Source organism: Phyllostomus hastatus, unplaced genomic scaffold (assembly GCF_019186645.2).
Source record: "Phyllostomus hastatus isolate PE091 unplaced genomic scaffold, TTU_PhHast_1.1 phas_scaffold_555, whole genome shotgun sequence".
Taxonomy (NCBI): Eukaryota; Metazoa; Chordata; class Mammalia; order Chiroptera; family Phyllostomidae; genus Phyllostomus; species Phyllostomus hastatus.
The window spans coordinates 10220736-10246285 of record NW_025334036.1 but is presented as its reverse complement, the minus strand read 5'-3'; the positions used below and the strand labels follow the sequence as shown (position 1 = coordinate 10246285).

The window sequence follows — 25550 nt, the reverse complement described above, 5'->3', positions numbered from 1 at the left end:
CAGCCCACACCCCGGGCTGAGGGCCCCAGCCCACCTTGTTCAAGGTGACAGGCATGCCTGGCCTTGACAACCGCAGGAGCTGCCTTGCCGGCCTCCTCCCTTGGCTTTCTGCTTCCCGAACCCTTGCTGTGGGATGGCCAGCAAGAGGTTCCTTCAACAGGATGTGGACTTTGTCACCTAGCATAGTTAAGTCCCCACCCCCCACTCTACCCCCGTGGCTTCCCTCATGGCTGATGAGGAATCCTTCCTTTCATGTATTCCTCTGGGGCCACAGGACGGGGTCTACCTGCTTCTCCTGGGCTCTGTCCCCTCTCCCACCGCAGGACCGACTCCTGCTGGTCCAGCCGCCCTTCCCCAGGCAGCTCTCGGGCTCATGGTCCGCCCAAGAACGCTCTTCGTCCCACTCTCCGTAGAGTGCGCTGCTTGCTGACCCCTCTGGGAAGCCCAGCCTGTTGTCTTTATCAGGGCAGCCTGCTTTTTTGCTTGCTTGTCCTGCTCTTAATGTATAATTCCATATCTGTTTGCTTTGTAGACACCAGCTTGTAGCAGAACGTGATAGGCTATTGAATTTTAAGCTGGTGTAAGTTCAAATGAGAGTATAATAAATTTAGGATGTTAAATGTGATCCCCATTGTAATCACCAAGAAAATATCCATATAATATACACAAAAGGAAATGGGAAGGGAATGAAAAAGTTTCACTGTTAAAAAATCAGCTAAATACAAGAAATTCAGTAATGCAGGAATGAGGGACAAAACAAACAAACAAACAAACAAACAAACAAAAACCCAAATCAAAACCATACAGAGTACACAGAAAACAAGTAGCGAAATGCAGAATTAAGTTCCCTCCTATCAGTAAGTGCCTTAAATGCAAGTGGATTAAACTGTCCAATCAAAGGACAGATTGGCAGAATGGATTACAAACCAACACACACACACACACACACACACACGCCACCCAAGGATATGCTGTCTTCAGGAGACTCACTTCAGATCCAAAGACACAAATGACTTGGAAACAAAAGGATGGAAAAGTATATCCCATGTAAATAGTAATTTCATGACAGAGCAGGAGAGGCTATGCTGACATCAAACAAAATAGGCTTTGATCCAAAAAAAGTATGAGACAAAGAAGAATATTGTCTATTACTAAAAGGTTCAATATAGCAAGAGATGTAATAGTTGTAAGTATCTACACACTCAACAACAGACCATCAGAATCTAGGAGGCAAACATTTATGGAGCTGAAGGGACATATATACAGTCCCTATAATAACGGAGATTTCAACTGCCGACTCGCAGTGGTGGGCAGGACAACTAGACAGAAGACAAACAAGGGGAGATAGGGCTTGAACAACACTGTAAAACAACTCCTGTAGATCTAACACATACGGAGCATTCTACCTGGTGACAACAAAAGCTTCCTTATTTTCAAGTGGACATGGTAGCAGGATATACCATGTTAGGCCACAGATTAATTTTCAGCAGATTTCAAAGATACCCAAAGTATCTTCTTTAAACACGGTGGGATTAAGTGAGGCATCAGTAACAAAGACACTGGAAAATTCGCCAAACTGTGGAAATTAAACAGCTCACCCTTAAACAACCAATGGGTCAAGGGATAAATCACAGGGAAAATGGGAAAATACATAATGATGAATAAAAATGAAAACACAACATGCAGAAACTGATAGGACACAGCAGAAGTGGTGCTCAGAGGGACAGGTACAGCTCGTAAATGCTTACATTAAAAAAGAAGGAAGATTTCAAATCAACAGCCTAACTCTACAACGTAAGGAACTAGAAGAACAAACTGAACTCAAAGCTAGCCGAAGGAAGGACAGAAAGATGATCACAGAGATACATAAAGAGTAGAAAAAAATAATAGCAAAATCCCAAAAACATTTTTCTTTGCAGAAACAGAGAAATCCATCCTAGAATTTTCATGGGATCTCAAACTACATACCCTGTGTAGCCAAGAAAACTCTGGAGAAAGAACAAAATTGGAGGACTCACACTTACTGATTTCAAAATTCACGATAAAACTGTATTGACCAAAACAGTGTGGTACTGGCATTGAGACAAACATATAGACTGATGGAACAGAACAGAGATCCCAGAAATAACCCTGACATGGCCCGGTCAAGTGAGTTTCAGCAAGGGTGCCAAGACCACTCAGCGGGGAAGTGACCGCCTTTGCAACAAATGGCGCCGGAAAATCTGAATATCCGCCTGCAAAAAAAAAAAAAAAATGAAGTTGGACCCTTGCCTAACACCATATACAAAAATTAACTCAAAATAGATCAAAGACCTGAATATACGAGCTAAAACCATAAAACTCTGAGAAGAGAAAATAGGGTCCCCTTCATGACATCAGATTTGGCAGTGATTTCTTGGATATGACACAGACAACAAAAATAGAAATAGACAAATTTACAATTCTAAAACTGCAAATTCTAAAACTTTTGTGCATAAAAGGCCACAACCAGCAGAGTAAAAAAGGAGAGAAATACTTGCAAATTACATACCTGATAATATCCAGAAGATACACAGGACTCCTAAAACTCAACCCAAAATAACCCCAATTTCCAAATGGATTTGAGTAGGCACTTCCCTAAAGAAGATATACAAATGGCCAATAATGTTTAATGTTACAAATCACTGGGGAAATGCAAATCCAAACCGCAGTGTGATATCACACTCCTTAGGATACTGGTGTTTAAAAAAAAACTAACCAGTGTTGGCGAAGATTCGCAGGTTTTATAAAGAACTACCAAGATCCAGGGGAGTGCAAGTGACTGAGGCATGCAGGGGTCCCCCATCCATCAAGGAGCCAGCTCCGGGGGATCCATCTGGCATTTGAGAGGCGGTTCCTGCTGGGTGATGGGGAGAGAGGGGGTTGGGCAAGAGGTGCCCCGCCACCCCACAGGCTGGTGCATGGGGAGTGTGCTTCCCAGCACGTGCAGCTGTTGAAGCAGGGCACGCTCTGATTTGTGTTTTAAAAGACCCCTCTGCCTGGCCCTTATCCGGGGAAGTGGAGTCCTGCTCCGGGCTCCGGGCCCCCAGCAAACCACTCACTTGCCCAGGTACACAGAGAAAGGGTGCTGTGGCCCCAGCTTTCCGTGATTTTCCAAACGTCCTGCCGTGGCTGTTTCCATACATTACTTGATTTTCCTTTGGTTGGGGGTGGGGGTGACACGGGTATTTAAGGGTATTTTAAAGGACCAATTGTGGACGGGGACAGGTGGTGCTGACACCGCAGGCCCAGGCCTGGACAGCCCGGTTGGAAAATGGGGCCCCTTCACAGAGCTTGGGTTGTTTCTAGCTTCCTTAACAACCAGGGTGGAGTGAAACGCTGAGACGTTCCAGGCGAGTCCTGTGTGGAGGGAGCATGACATCAGTTTCACTCAATTACCATGCGGAACAGACAGGCAGCCTCTCTGGTGACCAGAGAAAACGGTGCAGTGTTGCAGCAGCCTCCCCGGGAAGCCGCCGGGGGGCTCGTTAAATGCAGGTGGCCGGGCCCACCCCCAGGGTCTCTGGTCGGATGGGCCTGGCAAGGGCTCCAGAGCGTGCATTTCTAAATACCCAGGCAGTGTTGGGGCTGCTGCCCGAGGAACCCCACCGAGAGGCACTGTGCTAGAGAACGCCTCCCGTCCCGTGTGGGGGTCCGTCCTGTGTGGGGGTCTGAATGGGCGCCCCATGTGACTCCAGAGTGCATTTGCAGTGCCCGTCTGCCCCTGGGGAGGCCCTGAGTCACGCAGGTAGGGGGCGCTCTTGTGAAAACCCTTCTTGGCATGGAACAGCCTCTCCCCAGGTGGCCCTGTCCACTGCTCCTTCTCTGCTCCTTGTCTGCCCCTCCCTGACCATGTCCCCACGTTGCCCAGCCAGGAGAGCCTCGGCGTGCCGCTGGCAGTGGGTCTCCCCAGCTCGGCTCCCGGGCTGCCAAGGAAATGTGACAGCTGCAGCCAGGGCTCTGAACACCTGCCAGGGCGCAGCCAGAGCTGGACGCCGGAGACAGAATTTCCAGACGATTGGCCGCACTGCTCCCTGCCCAACCAGGTGTCTCCCTCAGCATCAGATGGCCGCTGCCTCCCAGACTTCTCCTGAGCGTGAATTTCCATGGGAAAAATAAAGAGCTGGGGAGACTTAGCTACATGGCTTTGAGGCCTGCGGCTTTGTGTGTAGTGGCTGTGGTCCGATTTTTGTCTGGCTGACCCGGCCGGGCACCGGGCTGCCAGGGAGGTCCCGCGCACCGTCTGCCCTGCGCGCTGTGGGAGCTCGGTCCAGCTCGCGTCGGGGGAGGTGGCCCTTGAGCTGTGGCTAGGCTCCCGTACTTGCTCTCCCGGACGTGTGCACCCGGCCTCCTCATCAAGGGGAATGCCACGCTACCCGCTGCACACATGCTGTTTAGAGCATGCTCCCCCCCAGTCGATGAAAACATTTTAATTGGGTAAAACACACCTGAAATGTATTATCTTAGTCATTTTGAAGTGTACAGTTCTGTGTTGTTAAGTATGCAACCGGCCCATCTTGCAAACGATGCTCCAACCATTACACAGCAGCTCCCCGTCTCTCCTCCCTCCCGGCCCTTGGAGCCTGAAGCTTTTTCTTCTCATTCTTCACACTTTTTGTTTGTTTGTTTGTTTTTTGTTCTCGGTGCATTTGCTCCAGGGAAGCTACTGAGCTTTTCAGGGGGGTTTACGGAGAATACAGAACTGTTACTGGCCCAGCATGCAAAAAAAAAAAAAATCAGATTTCGACAAGGTGCGTTTGTTCCTATAGTTTGCCCTTCCTGGGACCTGCGTCCTTCTGTGTAGGTTCTTCATCCGTCTTTCCTGCGGCGGGTTGGAATGCCACGGAGAACTGCTTTCCCGCGCTCTTTCTCCAAATCTGCCATGTTCTTCTGTGTCTCTGGCCCGGTCCACGTTCCAGGCAGCGGTCGGAGGGCATCGGAACCATGCGCAACTCAGATTTCCTCCCTCCTGACTGCAGGGTTTCGTTCTCCCTCATTTTCATGTTTTGAATTGAGGTTTTCCAGTCTGGGCCCAATCTTCATGCTGAATATTTCTGCAAAAATTTGAACTACAGCCATTGGGTGGTTCTCAAAATATCAAAACAAGGGAAAAGTTATATGTGGTTTTCCCCCTCCCCCCTTCTTCACCCAGGTTTGGGGATAGGTGGTTAAGACATGACTTCAGAATTGGCCCAGTATAAAAAAATGACTGCTATTTTGTTGCAGAGGAAAGGAAATCAGGGGCAGAGAAAAGTAACAACAGAATAACTGAATGTGTTCTGTTTTTCCTTGTGGGAAAGAGTCTTAAATTACACAAAGTTTTGTGGGTTTTTTTTTTTTGCTTTAATAATAGTTTCAGAGTGTAGAATCAAGCGGTGACACAGCTCATTCCTCTGTCACCCAGATGCTCAGTCGCCGCGGGTGCCCGCACATGTGTGTGTGCTAGACGCTGCGTCCAGCGTCACTCAGCCTGAGTGAGCCATGGCCACCCTGGCTGCGGCAGTCATCATTTTCTGTCGCTGCCATGTGCTGATGACCACAGCACCGACTGGAAGATGTTTTAATGCCCCTTCTGGAATGTTCTCCCTCTAGGTTATGCCTACCAGAAAAAAAAAAGTAGAATATTCAAAACAAAGTGAAATAAGTCAGAGAAAAACAATAATGTATGATGTCACTTATACGTGGAATCTAAAACAACTGAATTCATAGATACAGAGACCAGACTGGCAGTTCCCAGGGGTGGGGGTGAGGGGTGGGTAAAATGGGTGAAAAGGTATCATTTAAAACAAAATTCGAAACTTCCAGCTGTAACATCAGTAAGACCTGGGAATGTAACCCACAGCACAGTGACTATAGTTAATGATATTGTCACAGGTATTTGAAAGTTATAGAGTAGATCTTAAAAGCCCTCATCACCAGGAAGAAGAATTATAATTATGTGAGGGGATGGGTGATAACTAAACTTGCTGTGGTAAACATTTCACACTCTGCATTTAGTGAGTCATCCCGTCGTACACTTAGAACTGATACAATGTTTTAAGTCCATCGTATCTCATAAAACGGAAAAGAAAAACCCCACAGAACGTAATGAAACAAGTCAATGTATTTATGAGATCCTCAGTCCTGTTCCCGCTCCACCTCCATCATTTCCCCCACTGTCTCCGCTCCCCCCACCTCCAGCTTTCTGCATATCATGGAAAAGGAACTCAGGACGGACATAATGGCCTGGGGACCCTCAAATTCAATGGGCTTTTTTCTAACCATGTCAGTTATTTGAGATTTTTCTCTCTCTCTTCCCTTTGAAACACTTTCCTTGGGCTTCTTGCTATTGAAGTCCTTTTAACAAAGTTATACCAACAAGAAGTGCAAGATTAAGAGGTACATCTCTTTTTCTGTTACTCCGACTTCATCTCAGTGATGACCTTCGGTTAGTGTGAGGACGTCAGGGAATGTGGTCTTTGTGGCTGGACAAGCCTGGATTCGAACCGGGGTTGTCACTGACTGGCTGTGGGTCCTGAGCAGGTGCTTCATCTCGAGGAGCCGTGGTGGAAATCCCAGCTGTGGTGGGTTGTGCCGAGGGTTACAGGTGATTCAGGCTGGCACCTGGCAGACGACCATGGGCACGTGAAGGTCCCCTTCAACCTCCCTCATGAAAGCCAGGGTCATGTAACATCCATTTCTTTTCCTTTTCCTTTTTTTTTCCCAAAGTAACCTGTTCTGTACATTATTTTTTAAAAAGATTTTATTTATTTTTGGAGAGGGAAGGAAAGGAGAGAGAGAGAAACATCAATGTGCGGTTGCTGGGGGCCGTGGCCTGCAACCCAGGCATGCACCCTGACTGGGAATCGAACCTGCGACACTTTGGTTCATAGCCCGCGCTCAATCCACTGAGCTACGCCAGCCAGGGCTTCCTGTACATTATTTTTAACCAGCTGATTTCCGGCTTAGCTTTGTGTGTATATGTCTGAATGTAAATGGGTGTGATTCCAAAGTTTTCTATCATAAGCATATTTCTTTGGGGGCATTCATATTTATGGGAGATTTTGGTCTCAGATGGCATTTTTAATAAGATCTGGATTCTATTTTTCACAGATATGTATTTTTTGCTCCAATAAGACTTTACCCGTGAACACTGAAATTCGAATGTCCCATAATCAGACTTTCTTTAGATTTTTTTTGTACTGGAGGAACACAGCTATTTTTTAAACACTAAGTTTTAATTAATATAAGTTTGAATGAAGTAGAATTTATATTTTATGGTTTATTTATAAAAATGAACTCATATTTTATTCATTTATATTTTGTTTTAGATTTATAGAAAAATTGAACAGAGAGGTCTTATACAGTTTCACCTACTATTAACATCTTACATTAGTTATCTTTATTATTGCTAATTGATCAGTATTGATATGTTATTAACTAAAGTCCATAGTTTTTTTTCAGATTCCCATAGTTTTTTACCTAACATCTCTTCTCTGTTCCAGGAATCCCAATTAGGATACCACTGTATTTTAAAAACATTTTTATATTGACATTCGTATTTCTTTCTTTCTCTCTTGATAGGTTTACAACATGTTTCAGCACCACAGCCTCGGAATTAAGGTCAACATTCAAGTCACCAAGCTTGTCCTGCTGCGGCAGCGTCCTGTAAGTCCCCACTGGCTCCCCAAACACAGAAAGTGCAACTGGTCTTGAACTTCCCAGTTGCTACTGGCGGCTTAGGAGGAGTCTGGGGGTTGTCTGTCTTACCCGCCCTCCCTGGCTTTGCAGATGGCTTCAGTGTCCTGTGGGCCAGGGACCGGGTTGTCCGGTGGCAGAGGGCAGGTTGCATCACTGGAAGCTTAGGGTGCGGGCAGTCTGCTCGGAATCCACAGGGAACCCCGAGCAGCGGGCCTGTGGGCCCCCCTTCTTGGCCCGGCACGTCTCACACATGCAGAGCGGAATGGCATTGAGGTCTCCGGAACCGCAGCTTCCCTTCTGGAGCTGCACCTGAGCTCCAGGATTCCCGGTAGCATTGTTTCCTGGTCTTTTGATGTGTAGTGCATTCCCATGTGACAGTGCTGCCGGTAGAGTCAAGCAAGGAACTTGACAATGAAGGACTGGGCACATCATGTTCAGTCTGCCAAAAAGAAGAACACTTTTCTTTGATAACATAGTCTCCACGGGAACTTACCAGGAGGCCTGTGGCGGCCTCGGTCTGGGTGTCTGCCCACCCGCGTTAGGTTTGTCTTTGGGGAAGCGCGTCACGGAATGATGACCCAGCGAGCAGCCGTCTCCCCTCCACACGGCAGTCTAAGTGTAAAGTCTGCCGTCCCCGGGCCTCTGCTTCTCTCAGTGCCCCCTGATTTCTTTTAGGCCAAGCTGTCCATCGGGCACCACGGGGAGCGGTCCCTGGAGAGCTTCTGTCACTGGCAGAACGAGGAATACGGAGGCGCGCGATACCTGGGCAACAACCAGGTGCCCGGAGGGAAGGACGACACGCCCCCCGTGGATGCCGCTGTGTTTGTGACCAGGTAAAGTGGGCCTGTGACAACGCAGGTGGGGAAAGCCGCTCCCCATTGGACAGGACAGAGGGCGGGTTGCCAGGGACCCAGGCTTGGAAATCGGACCTGGGCGAGCCTCGGTTTCCCCGTCAGTGCGAAGGGGAGAGAAATGATGGTACCTGCCTCTGAGACGTGAGGACTCAATGAGCATCGGAGGTCCTTTTCCGAGCAAGGGCACGGTGAGTGTTAGCCAGTGTCGTTGCGCCCATCATCCATTTAAAAGGACTGAAATCTCAGAGTGTCGAGCCTTCCAGGAAAACCCAGCATTCGTAATAGCTAAAACGTGCGAGCCGCCCAAGTGCCCACCCGTGGGTGAGCGGATAAACAAAACGTGGCCCTGCGTACGGCGGAACGTCCCTCTGCATCCAGAAGGAGGGGAGCGCTGGCGGGGGCCGCACCGTGGACAGACGTGGAGGACCTGGTGCCGGTGAAGGCGGCCGGTCCCGACAGGATGAATCACGTGTGATGCCACCCCTGTGAGACGCCTAGGGTCTTCACACCCACAGAGACAGGAAGCACGGTGGTGGTGGCCAGGAGCTGGGGGCAGGGGGTCAGGGGGAGCCGTGCTGTGGACAGAGTTCCAGCGTGGCAGGGTGAAAAGCGTTCTGGGCCTCAGGTGTGCTGTCGTGTGCTGGCCACTGTGGAACCATGTGGCTTAAAGACAGGTAACACAGTAAATTCTGTGTCACATGTGTTCTGCCCCAATAAAAAAAAAGTTCAAAAATTATCTTTTCTAACTGGGCCCACTGCTGGGGGTGCTGATGGTACGTGGGTGGCAAGTGCTGGGGAGGAGGGCCCTGGCGGTCAGGAAATCAGGGTCCCTCCAGCCACAGGTGGGGTCCCTGCCAAGGCCTCCTGGGTCACCCTGGTATGGTGGCCAGTGCAGGAGCCGGTGTTGCCTTTCTCCACGTAGCACTGCCACCGTGTGAGCTACCTGAGCTGATCCCCCTCACCTGTGTCTGTGGAGCCTCCGGGCCAGCCGGGTGGGTGCCCGCCCCACCCTCGGCATCCTCATGGACACTAAACGGAAGACCTCCCACAAACACGGGGGAGGCAGCGTCGGAGCGGAGGCCGCAAGCCAACTTGGCCGAGAAGCATTGTTTAATAATTAGAGCTGGAGAGCTGCAATTCCCTGGGTCGGGATAATAATGGGCTGATGTTTTCACACGGAAATGGGGTGTGAGGCAGCTGCTGCTCTGGAGAAGCTATTCCTTCCTCCCCGAGGGGTCCAAGCCGAGGGCCCCGGGGTCCGGCGTCCCTCTCCAGACACTGGCCCGGGCAAGGGTGTCTTTTCTTTTGCTCCCCTCCCCCCTGCCCGCCTGGGCCGTGGCTGGGCCCGAGAGCGTGTTCTCCTGGACGCCCACCAGCCCTGCAGACGGCCAGCCGTGGAGATGTGAACATGACATCATGTCCAGCCCGGCTGCCGGGCCAGGAGCGGCAGAAGCAGGATTTCCAGCAGCTGCAGCCATGTCTCGGGCTAGAAAGGACCCCTGCGGGGACTGGGGACCTCGGGGCTCCGATGCCTCGCATGGCTCTGCCTTGGACTCTGTGCCTCTCTCAGAAAGCCAGGAAGTGGGCCTGCCCCCCGACCCCAATTCTGCACCCTTGGGAGAAAGCAGGAGCAAACACGCAGGGCCTGTCCAGGGCAGGGCCTCGGGGCACACCTCCAGCCCGGCTGTTTGCCAGCCTCCCCCTCCACGGAACTCCATCCATCCACCCCCAGGAGCGGCCTTCCTCTGGCCCTCCTGACCAAGGGGGCCGCCTGCAGGCGGTGCTCAGGCACGAGAGCTCAGTGCCTGTACCTGTGGACCACGTCATAGGTTTTACCAGGTTTCCAGGCGTGAAGGAGGGCTGAGGTCGCCTCACCAGGGAGCTTACAGGGTGCGTTGAAAGTGGCCTGGAAATGGATGGCGGTGGTTCAGTAAAGGAGCCAGTATTTATTAAGCCCCAACTATGTACCAGGCAATAGGCTGCGCCCAGGACTAGTTATATATAACTTATGGGGCTCGGTGCAGAATGAAAACATGGGACCCCATGTTTGAAAGTTATTGTGAATCTGAGGATGGTGACGGCAGAGCATTAAGCCAGGTGGGGGCTGGGGCTTCTGAGTGCGGTCCCGTGTGACTAGACGGGTCACACACCCACGAAGTCGGCCTGTCACTGGCCTGTCACGGAGATCTGCGCAGGCTTCTTTCTCTCGGGGAGCGAGGGGTGGCATCTGAACGGACTCAGAGACTGGAGACCTCCATCTTCGAGACACCCTTTTTGTGTTTTTGCTTCCCACGTGGATTCTGCAGCCTCCAGGGGTGGGTCTGTCATGAGTGGGTTTGCTGTGGGAGCTGGAATGCCTGGGGGTGACGCTGCCCCTGCAGGCAGATGGCTTCCTTTTTATTTTCTGAGAAAGGACTCTGAACAGGATTGAGTGCGAAGACGCAAATGGTGGCGAATTCTTTGAAGCCAGGCCCCCCAATGCGCGGGGTCCTCAGAGACCCCACCCCACTTCGCTCCCTTGCTCCCTCCGGAGAAGCAGCAGCTGGCATTGCAGGGTCCCTCCACGGAGCACAGCTGCTGCCCTGCAGCGAGGCCCTAGGGTGGGAGAGCAGGGCCCCGTCAGCCTGAAGAGCAGGGTCCTCCAGCATGACGCAGTAGGCGCCTCCTTCTGTCGCCTGTTGGACCGATGGCCACACTCCGCTGGTCCCATGACCCAGGCCAGGCCATGGGACACGGCTCTCAGCACATCCAGGTGCTCACTCTGCAACGCCAAGAGCAAGGTCTCAGGCCAGCTTGGCCTGTGTGTGTGTGTGTGTGTGTGTGTGTGTGTGTGTGTGAGTATGAGCTTGCGTGACACCTCTGGAAACACTCAGATGGGGATTCAGATCGAGAATGTTGGGTTGGGGTTAGGTATCGGACCAGGGAACCTATTTTTCTCCCTGATCTTGTTGTGCTTCCTCTCTCTCTGTGCTTCCTCCTCGCCACCCTCTGACCTGTTCATAGCTTTCCGAAAGGTCACCCTGGACAGGAAAACCAAGTCACGAGGCTTCCTTTTTCATGCTTCCATGAAGGTTCCTTTGGTTTGGGAGTGGGGTACGAAAAAGTGCGAGGTCTCGAAGGCTTTCTTGTTTTCTTTGTTAAAAGAGTTTAAAAATTGATTAATGGAAATATATTTGTTAACAGAAAAATGAGACACTTAAAGAAAGCAAAACTTCTGGGAGTGGCTGACAGGACAGGAACTAGTTTTGGGGTGTCACGTTCTCAGCTGCCACCCCACCCCCGCAAGGCCTGTGGCCTGGCCCTCTCCTCTGGTCTGCAGGGCCCCTGGAAGGCTTTATTTGTCTGGGGAGTCTGTACATCAGAAGCTCAGACAGAATCTTTCAGACCTGCTGGTCTGGAGTCGGTGGGGCCGAGTGGGTGGGTGGAATCTCCCACAGCCCTCCGACGGCCCCCTCAGGTGACCCTGCAGCTGAGCCAGGCCTGGGAGCAGGGAGGCTCTGAGCCCCACGCAGTGCTGAGAGAGGCCCAGCATGGGCTACAGTTTGGGGTCAAACACAGCAGAACGTGCTGCGGATTGGAGAGGGGGAGGGAGAGGTGACCATCGAAGCGCTAGATGAGGAGCGTCGCATCCTGCCTTCTCGTCACTCTGCCCCGTGCGACTGGCGGGTCTGAACACCTGCCCCGAGAATAGTTTCCGACAGAGGGAGGGACTGGGGACGTGGATGAGGGACGGGGCGGCCCGGCCAGGACCTGCCGCTTTCTTTCACAGTTTTGCTTGGAGCCAGGCTTGTCAGGCTGGCCCCGTCTTCCATCCCAAAAGATTTTTAAAAAGTGAAACGAGACGGTGTGGCTCCAGAGCACACCTTTTTAAACCTGCAGCTGCGCTTGAGTGTGTTCAGAGAATTACAGACGAGGGGGTGCTCTCTCCTGGGTCCCTATGGGCCCCCTCGGGTCCCCCCCGAGAAGGAGAGCCTGGGGCCCGGCCACTGCTGCTGTCACCTGGCCCCAGGCAGGACACTGCCCCAGACAGCACTCTGGCCAGCTCCTGACTGTGGGGACTGGTGGGAGGAATCGTGGGCACGCTCTGGTTTTGGAAAAGAAAGGCCCAGAGTCTTCCTAACACCAGTGAGCGGCCAGAGGCCAGGATGTGTCCCTTGTACCTGCAGAACAGGAACTAGACCGGGCTCTGAGTACATCCGCTCTCTCATTCGTCCACAGCCGCACACCTGGGGGAGCTTTAGAGAAAATAATGTTTAGAAATGACTTTTATTTTGTCTTCTTATTCCAGTGTCTAACACCCGTCACCGCCCGAGGAGAGTAGCTAGGGGGGAGTCGCTGTAGGTTGCCATTGGTGACCAGTAATTGTTTCTGACCCAGGACTTGGCCAACGCCTCCTTCCAGAACGTTTTCAGCTGTTGGCAGGAGCCCCTCCAGCAGCCGAGCCTTACGTAGGGAAGAGTTGAGCCATGAACAGAGGGTCCCGTGGGGGGCACCGGGGGCCCTCCACGTGGAAATGGGGGTGGGTCACTCAAGGCAGGCGCTGCAGGTCATCAGTCTTCATCGTGACCCGTTGTGACCAGAGCAGTAACGTTGCCGTGAGCAGGCCGGCTCATCCAGGTCCGCCCACAGCATTTTCTTCTCCCGCCTGTGGGGACGCTGCCTACCCCTGACTGATTTTTTTTTTTCTTTTCAGGACAGATTTCTGCGTACACAAAGATGAGCCGTGCGACACCGTCGGTGAGTTTCGGGTTAGCGTGGTCATCGAAGGGGCGGATAGATAGGTGCCTGTGGAGGAGCTCTGCATCTTCTGTTGCGGTCTTCCTGGTCAATGGACTCTTTGGCTCTGTCCTTGGTTTTCTAGAAAAGCTCTGAGGTCCCTGGTGGCAGAAGGCATCTAGACAACGGGCTAATGAGGAAGACATGACATGTGAAACCGGGGTAGGGCCCACCGGGCTGCTCCAAGGTGACTGCAGTTGGGGGTGCCTTTGGTTCTGAGCCTCTTGGTCCCCAGGGAAGGAGGGGGGGACCCTGCGGAGTTACATGATTGTCATGCCCGAGGGCGATTTTACCGAGTATCCCAGGTGAGGTGCGGCTGTGGTGGTGACGCTGGCTTCCACCAGCCTCGGCACCTGGCTCACTGCCTTCTGGTCACACAGTGGCTCTGACGGCTGGAGAAACACCTTGTCCTTCCTCCCCTCCCCTCCTTCCTCTACCTCCTCCTCCTCCTCACATCCATTGCTCTCGCCATGGCCTCTCTCCCTGCTCCCCGGGGACATCCGGCTTGCCCTTGACTTCTCATAGGTCTCCACCTGTTCTTCGAGCACCCAGGAATAGATTGCTGGGTTAACAGACACACAGAGGGTGTCAGGCTTTGACCGTGGGGAAACTGAGGGGAAACCGTGTGGGGCTGAGAAATACGTACTACCGTGGAATTCAAATGTTCAGAGCCTGTGCTTCCCGCAGGCTGGCGTCGAGCCTTCTCCGTGGCCCCGCCGTGGCCAGCCGGGCACCTCGGCTAAATCTTCGTCATCCATACAGTGATCGCTGCGGACTAGGTGACCGGTCAGGCCCGTCAGCCTCTGGCATAATGACAGCTCACAGTTACGTCACATCGTAGAGTTTACGAAGTGATTTTTTGTATGTCGTACTTCATCGGTCCTCCAAACACATCTGAGAGCTGGGTGTCAGAAACCAGCCAGCCCACGTGTGCTTCCTGTTTGGGGGCTGCCTCCGCAACGCAGGGTCGAGGCAAATGTAGTGTGACGTGGGCCCCGGTAGGGGGACAGCTGACACACGCCTGAGTCTGGCTGGGGCTGTGGGTGACTAGTTTATGTTGACCTCTGTCCTCTGGCAGAGCTGCCAAGGCAGGGGCTATCCAGTGGGGTCCTGTTCCTTCCCAGTGGCCATAAGTCACCTTGGACAGCCACCAGGCTTCTGCCCGGGAGGGGCCTCTCCTCCACACCCCCCCGGCTCACTGAGCTTGTCTCCATGGAGGCACATATCCCTCATCACCTTCAGAAGACTCTGGCTGAACTTGGCTTTACCTGTGTGTTGTGTCCCTCAGCATCTGGCAAGGGGCTTGAAAGGCTTAGTCGCCACTGCTGATCAAATGAATGAATGAGTGAATGGATGAATGAGTGGGTGGATGAATGGGTGAAGGAGTGGATAGATGAATGAGTGAGTGAATGAGTGAAGGAAGGCATGAGTGAATGAAGATGAAGGAACCCCAGTGTTTTGAGCAACGTGCATCTGCTTACATGGCTTCCTTTCCCATGATCCACAGCGGGCTTTTCTTTATTTTCCTTTGAACATCACAACTTCCGTCTCTGCCCTCACTTGCGGTGATGCCCTGTATTTCAGCCGGCAGGAGGATCGCTCCCCGAGTCCCATTTTTCCCCGAGACTTTCCTGGCGTCCCGTCTCTCCGTGGGGCTGTGTGCACCTTCCAGCTCTCCAACTGCCGAAGGTTCCTGTTTGTGCTGCAGGCGGCTCCTTCCCCTTTTCCCACGGTATTCCGGGTTTGATGCCATGAGAACGATGAGTGTTTTTTTTTTTTTCAAGCCAATTCCACTTAATGCTTCCTCCTCGAAGTTCCCACTGCTTTTCTCTCGTTTGGCTTCATCCGATTCCGATTTTCCCTATTGTCTCCTGTCTCCCGGACCCCATGGTTACAGAATCAAACAGGACCAAACAGCTGTGCACGGGCTGTGGCCGGGGCGCCTGGGGAGCAGCTGGGACGGCCCGCTCCTGTCCCCTTGGCCAAGCTGCTGATTGCATGGAAGGGTTCCCAGAGAGACAGGGCGCGGGGACAGGGGAGCCCCTGGGGCCAGCCTCCTGGGCTGGTGACAGCGTTTCTTTTGCCATAGAGCTCCACGTGCCAAGACAAACACACGTTCTGAGATCAAGTGGAAACCCCAAGAGGTTTTCATCTTGGAAAAAGAAATCAAGAAACGTGGGGCCAAGAGGTCCTTCTCTTCCACACCCAGCTGGAGAACGCAGGGAGTGTGGCTGGGGCACCGAGGCGGCAGGCCACGGAGCAGGAGCTGGAGCTCTGGAGGCCCCCGGCTCTGCTGCCCACCGGGCGTGACCTTGGGCTTGTTCCTGCCACCTCCTATCCCCGGCATTGTGGAGGGAGCCCAGTGTGCCTGTGACAGTGTCAGGGTTAAATATGCGGACAGATAACCGTCAAACATTTGGCACAGTGCCTGCCCGCCGTGGGAGATGGTGCCTGGGATTCTTATTGGTGGCTTCTAGGAGCTGACCGGCTGCTGCGTGGTCTCAGTTTCGGAAGGTACCTGACACTTCCAATCCATGGGCAACTCTCACCCACTCCACCTTGAAAACACAGTCCACCCTTGGCCAACACTGGGTGGGGCCGAGGTGCTGACCCCCACCGCACCATCGAAAGTCGGGGTATAACTTCTGACCCTGGGGGGCCGGTTCCAGGACCCCCATGGATACCCAGATCCAAGGATGCTCACGTTCCTTATCTAATGTCTGCGTCTGTGGATTCCCAACTACAGATGGCAAATACTGAGGGCCAGCTGTGTATCTATGGGAAAAAAATCTCCTTCAAGTGGCCACACACCCGTGGCATTCAAAGGCCAACTGTATGTTCTTAATCAGACCTCTTTTAACCACACCTACCATCCCCCTTACAGCCAAGGCCTCTGTGCCCCTCGGCTGCTGGGCCCCTGGCCTCGCAGCGGCCTTCTGAACAGCTCATGCTTCCATGGCTTTTAAAACATCAGTCAAATCGCATAAGCTTCTTGCTCAGAATCCCTCAATGGCTCCGGAGAAAGTCCACAGAGCTGCAGGCCCGCAGAGCCTGTGGCCGGCGGCGCTCCCGCTGACCTCGCCCCGTGGTGGTGCCCGCTCACCGGCGCCAGCCACCTCGTTCCTCCCTCGCCAGCCGTGCCTCTGCGTCAGGCCGTGCGCTTGCTCTCGTGGGCCTGGCCCGCTCTCCACGTGACATCTCTTCGGCTCTCTCTCTCCCGTCCTTCAGGGGTCTGTCTGTCTGCTCAGAGAGCATCTTCTCACAGAGACAGAAGCGGCCTCTCCGTTTCCCTCTCAGTCACCGGGCCCGAACATTACCTGGGTGTCCGCACTGTCAGCCTCTGCCACGCGGAGGCCCTTCTCTGTCCTCACGTCCCCCGAGGTACTCCCAGTGCTGGCCCACGAGTCCGGTGCCTGACGGGTACCTGCCGTGCAGCTGAGTGGGTGACTGAACTGTCTTGTCCACTGAACAGGACGTCTGTGGTGGTGTTTGCAGAGACTGAGGGCCCAGGTCCTGCTGCTAGAGAGTTTTCAGTCGATCTGTGACGCCAGTTCATCCTCTTAAAAATAGATGACCAGCGTGACTTTGCAGTGTGGTAATCCTCTGTGCTTTTTAACACCATTTTGTCTGTGCAATGGGTAAAGGAGTTTCTATTCAACCCACATTTGTTGAAAACTTAGATATTCCAGTTATTTTTTTTTTATGTATAGACAGAGGTGAAGAGAGGGACAGAAACATGAATGTGAGGTTACCTCTCGTGTGCCCCCTACTGGGGACCTGGTCCACAACCCAGGCATGTGCCCTAACTGGGAATTGAACCGGTAACCCTGTATTTTTTAGGCTGGCACTTAATCTACTGAGCCACACCAGCCAGGGAAGAGTCTCTACTTCCAAGAAACAATATTAGGCAGTGAGCCTTGGAGTCGATACCTGAAGCAGCTTTTCCACCTGTGAGATCTCAGGCAATTGCACGGATAACGCACTGCCTATCCTAAAACACGAATAAATGGCGTCCGTGTGTAGAACTGCCGTGAGGGTGGGATGGGGTAAAGGCTGGGCGTGCTGTCCTGCAGAGACTGGAAGCCCGTTCCGTGTTCTCCTTGGTCGGGTGACTTATTCAGGTGCACAGCGAGAGGAGGGACCCTGTCTGGTGACTCTGCGTCCCGGCACTGGCCAGCGTTTCCTGGAACAAGGAGGGAGGGGAGCAGGCTCTGTGGCATCTGTGCCCCACCAGCGGGCTGCTGACTGGGGAGAAAGCGGGCTCATTGGGAGACCATGTCAACTCTGCCCCTGACTCGATGTTGGTCTAAGAATATCAGAGTCTTTGTTCCATGTCTGGCACCGTTTCCATCTCCTCCAGGCTTCCAGAGCCCAGGCATGTGGCCACGCCCAGGCCTTGAACATCACCCCTGCCTTTGCGGGGTGGGGGGTGACCCGGGTTGGAGCTGGGGCCGGGGCGTCATAGCTGAGCCTCCTTCCCTGACTCTGCCCTGCAGACGGGGTCCCGCCTGGAGAGACTGGCCTGCCATGCTAGTTTTGGGGCTTGTGCCAGCTCTGTCATAAAAAAAGTTTCGTCTTCTGAGATTTGTTCTGAAATTTGGATCTGCCTTCTGGCCTGGTGGCCCCAGCCCAACCTGCCTTTTCTGCCTATTTTATGCTGACCATCAATTTCTTCATTACTCCAGCTACAGGAAAACAAGTCTCGACTCTTCAAGACAACCCAAGGGGGTGGGGCGAAGGTCTCCTTGATGCATTCTTGTTACTCTAGTAAGTTCTAGAGTAAGTAACATTTATACGCAAAAAGAAGGCTCAGGGATTACAGGTGAAGACTAAAAAAGGAAAATGGTGGTAAACATTTTTCTGTGTCTGTGCTCAGCCCAATTTGGGCTCAGAAAGAAAAAAAAAATGTCGAGGAATGACTACCCGCCCTTGCAGTCTGCGGGGGATTACTGTAAGATTATGTAATACGGCCACGGGTGAGTCTAAGGCCAGAAAGTGCTCGCTCAGGGCTCAAAAGAAAGCAGTGCACAAAAGAAGACCCTTTTGGATAAGATTCAGCGAGTTCGGGAAAACCCGGCACCTGACCAGCCCAGCAAATGGTCCAAACACCTCCTGCCCGGAGAAAGCCAGGGGCATGCTGGGAAATTACTCATGGTGTCACCTCTGCCCCAGGGAAGGCCCTGTGATCCCAACTAGAAGATCAGCTGGTGAAATGGGCAGGAAAATATGACTTGATTGCAGACGGTCCATGGAGAAAGAAGCAAGGTCTCTTGTCACTAGTGGCCAGGTTCTCTCTTCCGGTCCCCGCCAGGCCAGGAGATGAGGGGGCCGGCCGTCCCTATAAGCAGGCGATCATCGCCCGCACAGTAGCAGTGGCCGGGCGGTGAGGTCAGGAGCCACGGCACACGGGGGAAACGTCTTTAATGCGATGGGAAGTACCAGCGAGTTAGACGTAGGGGTCACTGCCAAGAGGCATTCCACTGCAGCCCCCGTTAAACATTTCATGGCATTGTCTGAGGATAAGTAAGTGTGCCTTTGGGATTTCATGGGCTCTGATCAACGGCGTGAGTTCAGAATTGCAAGCAACACGGGCTGTGACACAGCACAGCGCTGCAAGTAGGGAGGCGCGCCATCGCTAGATACAAAGCCACTTCACTGACCCCGAAGGACCTGTCTATCTGTTTATCCTGAAGACTGCTTCGGATCCCTTCTCCTCCGGGGTGTGTGGGCTCTGTTTCGGCACTCCGACTGGGAGGGCTGCCGACTGAGTCCCCGGCACCGGGAGGGGAGGGCGGCTGCCTTCCCAGACTTACCTTGTCCATCCCGCCGCCTCCTCCCTGCAGACCAGTCTTATCCCCTGGCGGCTGGGAGACTGGCCTCCTGATTGGGTCAGAGCACCTGTGTCCGGTGGTGGTCAGTAAAAAAACCAGGGACTTCACTTCTTCTGCTAAGATATGTTGCCATGCATACGTGTGTGCCTGCGTATTTTAAAATATTTGGGTCATTGCCTCTCTTCCAAGTGTTATTGTTACCCATGAGGTGCCTTCATTTAAACCCCAGTAACTTCCTGAGCTTCTGCCGAGTGGCTAATCAGGACAGAAATGCTGGGCATCAGAGTCTTCTGGGCTGACTCAGCGGCCAGACCTGAGACAGACGTGGAGGAGGTGCCTGCGGCCCCGGCCGGGGCGGCTCGGTTGGTTGGAGTGTCGTCCTGTAGCTGAGAGGTCGTGAGTGTGACCCCAGTCTGGGCTCGGGCACGTGTGACCTGTCTGGGTGTGTCCGATCTCCGGTCCAGGCTGGCACGGGAGGCAACCAGTCAGTGCTTCTCTCTCCCATCGACGTTTCTCTCTCTCCCTTCCTCTGTCTCTAAAAGCAGTTAAAAAAAAAAAAAAAAGCCCTCAGGTGAGGATTTAAAAAAAGAAGCTGCCGCCTCTGGACAGCCAGACCCTCTGTCTTTGGGAGCTTTTGGCCAGAATGCCGTTGCTGTGTACGGACCTCTCTGATGCGAACAGGGTCCTCTGCCGTCCACCTCCTTGTGCGCCCTCGTTGGCCCAGAGGCCCCGTGTGCTGGCGGGTTGGGAATTCAGCCCTGTGCGCCCCTGGCCTGGACTGCTTCTCCAACTCTGAACCGATGGCTCGAGAGCGCTACCAGAACCTGCTGCTGGTCAGAGGACCCTCCGCCTGGGGCGCTCGGCGGACGGGTTGTGAGAACATGAAGATGCCTCAGAGGGAATCAGCGAGGACAGACACTGCCGATACGTTTCTGCTCCTCTGCCGACGGGGCTGAGGGCTTCTCTCCGTCAACACCACCTGGTTCTCCTTAAACGCCCGACTCTGGTTGTGCTTGCGCCGGCTCGATCGGGAAGGTTCTAGAGAGAACCTGACTGTGGGCTGGGCAGTCAGAGGCGGGGGCAGAGTGCGTTGAAGGCCTTGGCCTTGACTGATGCGCCGGCCAGCCCGTGTGCCTTCGCCTGGTGAGGGAGGCCAGCGTGGTCCTGTGTTCCCCGAGTGGGTTCCTGCAGGTGACGTCGCGCGGCTGTCTCACGCTGGTTGGGCGGCCACCGAGAGCCTGTCGCCTCTGCCCTGTGCGCACCTGTTCCCTGGAGGCCGGCTCGTCCCCCTGTCAGGTCAGTGCTGGCTGCTGACTGCTCTTCAGCGGGGGCCTTTGCCTGTGCTCCGGTGCGGGGAGCTTCGTGCCTGGGTCTCCGAAGGCGCTGCCGCTGGGGTGGGGGCCCAGCACCATCAGTGTGTTCTCTGCGTGGCTGCCTCGGGCACAGGGTGAGGCTCTGTGCGGTCAACACGGCGTGGGCTGTCTGCGCTGCAGGTGAGGAGATGGGGGTGCATCCACATGAGTGGGACCAGCCTCCCGGCGGCTCTCCGTCCGGGGAGCAGCAGGTCACAGGCGCTAGGTTGCTGCATGCGGCATTTTCATTCTTGCAGGTCAAGTCCGTTGTCTGCAGGCAGGGTAGATGATTCAGCCTCGTACTGCGGACCCTTGAACCATGCGGGGCGGAAGGGTAATGACACCCCCTGCAGTGGAAAATCTGTGTAAAACTTTTGGCTTCTCCAAAACTCAGTACAGGGTGGGCAAAAGTAGGTTTCCGGTTGTTCATGTGGAAAATCACAGAATGGTTAATAAATAGTCATACAAGAATAAACTGTCTCGTATACTCATAATTGGAAACCTGCTTCGGCCAGCCCTTGGCGTACTTGGGTTTGGATTCAGACCCCACCCCCTGCTGCTGCCCCAATCCCGACCGCTCGAGTCCCTTGTATGGGACGCCGTGGAACCGTGCATGCGGTGGGCACTCGCCCTGTGGATTCCCCACCACGGGAAAACACCGTCTTCAATCCCAGGTTGGTGAATTCGCGCATGCGAAACCTCGCGATGTGGAGGGCGGGCTCCGTAGTTCCTGAAAACAACCTGTGTGTGAGTGGACCCGGACAGTTCAGACCATGATGTTCAAAGGGTCAGCTGTGTTTCTTGGTGCCAGCCCTGCACCAGACACTGTGGGAGCTCAACCCAACCCATGTGTGACGGGTCACCGCCCACATAACTGTCCTCCTGCTGCTATCTTGCCTCAGGCCTGCAGGGCAAAGCCCCAACTTGGGTTTTCCTCCGAGGCCTTTTATTAGAGACTCCTCACCCATCGCCCCAGACTCGCCCTTTGCTGAGACCCGCCCCGCCCCCCCCCCGCCCCGCTCCTCCCCCTCCAGCCGGCTGTGCGCAGGGTGGCAGACGCGGCACTGGGGCGGCAGGGTTTCTGCAGCAGCCCGGGCCCAGCGGGCGTCGCCCCCGCCCTGTGCACCTCCTCACACCACCAGCCCCGTGGCTCTGCGGGTTTTCCCTTCGCGTGGGGACGTGCGTGGTGTAGGTCCACGCTCCCAGTGGAGTGGGGGGTCCCTTCGTCTACGCCTGTCTCCATGTCTCCAGTTTCTAGAGTTCAGCCCCCCCCCTTTCCCTGGCTGGCTTCGGCTTGTCTTGGAGACGGCTCCGAGGACCCTGTCCCCCTCCGTGTTTGAGCCTCCACGCTGGGCTGACAGCCCCTCCCGCCCTGGGCACTGCAGCTGCTGGGTTTGTTGCCGAACCTGCTCCGAAGCTGTGAGGGTCCCTTCCATCCCCTCTCAGGTCCTAGCGTGGGCCGTGCCCTGGCCCTCGGCTGTTTTAACGAGACCACGTGCCCTTTGTGCCGTGATAGAGGAATCATTCTTTCCGTTCCCCCCCAAACATTAAAAAAGGGGTTATTTTAGGCCCTTGGGTAATATCTTTGCTCTGCCTCTCTGAAGGCTTTTGCTGAGATGGTTAGTTTCCAACAATGGAGCAATAGTGAGTGCATGCTTTGAGGCAAATGAAGGAAAATGGATTTCTTGTAGAATTCAGGCTATAAAGGACACGCTCCCAGCGGTCATGAACTTGGTGTTAGGTTTTCCCTACAAGAGAGTAAAAGGCATGACTTGGTTCCAATGAGGCCGCCTCGTAGCCCCACGGGAATTCCAGGTACCCCGGATCCAAGCGGAGCTTCGCTGGTTACATTTGTGGGGTTCATGAAGTCGTCCCCCCAGCTTCGCAGCTTCCTTTGCTGTTCCCCAAAAACCTGTGGGTGGCCCTGTCCTGGACAAAGAGCGGAAGTGCTAAGAGCCCGGGGCTGTTCCCTGGGGCTGCTCCTTGGAAAGCGAGTGCCCGAGGCAGCCGGTGCGGGACAAAGAGCTTTCTGTGTCCCTCTGTGGCTGCTTCAGAAAGTGGAGCCCGGGAGAAGGTTAGGGCAGAGCAGAGGGGACCCCGGGGGCACAGTGCCCTTTCCCAGCCTTTGCACTTGGGGTGAAGAGCGGGGACGTTGTAAGAAAGGCGAAGTTTTTGCCTCTTCACAATGGTGAGCATTTTCCCTCTCAGATCGAATCCCTTTGGGTCCCCGCCTTGGAATTTGTGAGGACTGAGTTACTTGAGTAACCACGTCTGTGTCTCAAACGGTTCTTTCCCCCTTCGTACCCCCTGAGGCAGAGGGAGAGATCGCCACCCACGGGAGCCTCCTCCTCGGGGGCCGCCCCTTGCAGGCAGACACTGGCGTGCGACTGTGCTGTGTCGTTGCTGAGTAGAACCCAAGGGCTGTGGTCAGGGTAGATGTCCCACATAGGGGGGCCCCTGGGACAGAAGTCCCGTCGTTCCTGTGGCCGTCCTCGTTTGGGGCTGCTGCCTGCCCCCTCTGCCCTGTTCCTGACCAACAGGGAAGGCGAGGTCCAGCCGCTGGCCCCATGAGAGCAGCTCAGGCCCAGCACAGGCGGACGGCACTGTGGAATGTGTTCATGTCCCCCTGCGGATGCATGAACTAGTTACCTAGGGACTGCCTCTGGTCTCCCATAGGTTCTGTCTAGTTTTTCTTACTAGTTTTACAAAACTCACCAAAAAAAAAAAAAAAAGTGAAAAACAAACCAGTGTGCTTTCCCTTCCCCGACTCTTTCTTTGCTTTTCTGGGTGGGTCTGGCAGCATCCTGGATGGCAGCAATTTGTTGGAGAGAAGTAGTGCTGCCCCCTTTTGATAGTTTCTCCTTTGTCACAGTCCCCACTCTGCCCTATTGCCTCTCTTCTCTGATGCTAAGTGGCAAGTGCCATTCGTCTTGAAGTCTGTGCTGTTGCATTTCTTCTGGTACATTTAAAAGGAAATCCAAATACTCCTTCATGCCCGTCTTTATAATAAAGTGAGGACATGGAAAATAGGGTAAGAAGACAGAGTGTTTCAAGGAAATAAAAATGTGGAAGAGTATATTTCTTCATAGAATTCAGTCATAGAAAGCACCCCTTTGTGATTAAAATGCCACCACAGCATGTCTGTGTCGAAAGAACACAATTCGGAAGCCCACTAGTAGGGAGCCTGTCTCAGCTGTCGGGTACCTGCCTGGCTTTCAGTGGCCTTTGGGTTTGTGGTCATTTCTCAGTGGCATTCACAGGGCATTGTGGACAGAATGGTTCTCATTGTGTGGGGGACTGTCTGGTGTGCTTCAGAGCCTTTTCTCCCCTGGCCTCTGCCCGGGGTGACCCCTCAGTCATTGTATTCTCTCGGTGGGTGGACAAACACTGCCCTCCAGGGCTTCCCCCCCAGAAGGGACAGCCCATGGATGCTTGTGCCCGGGGATGGCCATGGGCAGGAGTGGTGGGATCCCAGCCCACGTGCTTGGTGTGGAGAGGGCTCGCCGGCTGCTTAGGTGCGCCCGCCCCCTGAGCCCCATGCCCTTGCACCCTCTGGCTCGGTGCTGGAGCCCATCCAGCCCGCCTCCTCCCGTGGTGGGGCTCCAGGTTTTTCAGAAGATCCCGCAGAACAAAGCCACGCTTGTTCTTATCACACCTTTCTGCTCAGACGTGCCACGGTCCCTTTGATCCGAGGGAGCTGGCAGGAGCACCTGGCTCGTCTGCCAGCGTGGGGTTGAGAGCGATCCAGAGCCGCATGGATGTCCAGACTGAAGCGGAGAACTGTCTGCCCGAAGTGACAGCTCCCCGGGGGTTACCTGCCCTCTGCTTCCCTCCGGCACCTACTTTGGCATTTATGCCCCAGTTTGCATTGTTCTGCGGACGTGACTCTGCGGTAGCTGCCAGGAAAAGGTGGCCACTAACAGTTGGGATTGATGTAAGCGGTGAGATCCAGCTGCCATCGAAGCACTCTGGAGGCTAAGGCACAAGGTAGTTTCAAAGGACAGCTTGGGGTGTGCACCAGCCCACTTGGCTGACTGGGTCACAGCCTGTGGAAGGGTAGTGACCGAGCCTGTGTGCTGGGCCAGGAGAGTCTCCAAGGCTCTCAGATGGCGCCTGCACTGTGCTTCTGGGGGACCTGGAGCCACCAGCAAAGATGCCAGCTCGGGGGTGAAGGAGCTGGTGGGCCAGGCCAGCCCTGAGCACACAAGTGAAGGATGGGGCCCTATTTCTGCCACAGGAGCTCTGATCCTTAGGAGCTGACTGAAGCCTGGAGCAGCTTTCATACCAGCCTTCAGACCAGCCCACAAGCCTGCCCAGAGACATGCCCTCCACCTCCTGCAGAGCCAAATTCCAGGAGGACTTGGGTGTCCCGAGAGTGACGTGGAGGTCTCAACAGGTGCGGGGTCTTCATTACATAGTTCCGACTGACCTGGTGTGGGACTGGTTTTAAAAAAAGTGGAAGTTGGTGTATTCCATTGAAGGGAGAGATGCAAGTGCATTGGAATGTCCACTGTCTGGGAGCAATACTTCTCTTATCTCAAAAGGACAATAAGAAATGTAGGAGAAAAACAAATAATGGCTGATTGTTCAGAATGACTTTGTTCACGCTGAGTCTGTACAAATCGTTGCAGACGATCGTGTTGCATGACTAACTGTCCGCGCCGTTCGTTGCTATGGCCAAATATTCTCCCTTTTCTCTCCTTTCACTCACACAAATACACACCCTGTGTTCAGGACTCAAAGGTCATCGGGCAGTGGTACAAACTCGAGTCGCTGTTGTAAAAACCAGAACTAGAGTTAATTGGTCTCAGTGGTGGGCAAACACCACTTCCGGCATATTTGTCTGTATGCCAAGAAGCTGTTTGTGTTACTGCAGTTGAGAAGGTTTGTAAACATCTCATCGGCCGCTGTTTTCGGAAAAACACACGCAGTTGCCCATCAAATGGGCATTAAATTGGAGATCAAGAAGCCTACGCTCAGTTCCTCAAAAAATTAAACAGAGTCACTTTATGACCCAGCAGTTCCACTCCTGGGTGTAG

At 53.8% G+C, this 25550-nt stretch overlaps 1 protein-coding gene across 1 annotated transcript in view; it reads left to right on the top strand.

The window, feature by feature from the left end:
• The window catches only part of ADAMTS17 (ADAM metallopeptidase with thrombospondin type 1 motif 17), a 190590-nt gene that overhangs the window by 42605 nt on the left and 122435 nt on the right, over positions 1-25550 (top strand). Inside the window, exons 5-7 of the mRNA XM_045825122.1 lie at positions 7582-7665; positions 8374-8531; positions 13246-13289. Coding sequence (XP_045681078.1) covers positions 7582-7665; positions 8374-8531; positions 13246-13289 — 286 coding nt within the window. The remainder of the gene's footprint in view (positions 1-7581; positions 7666-8373; positions 8532-13245; positions 13290-25550) is intronic.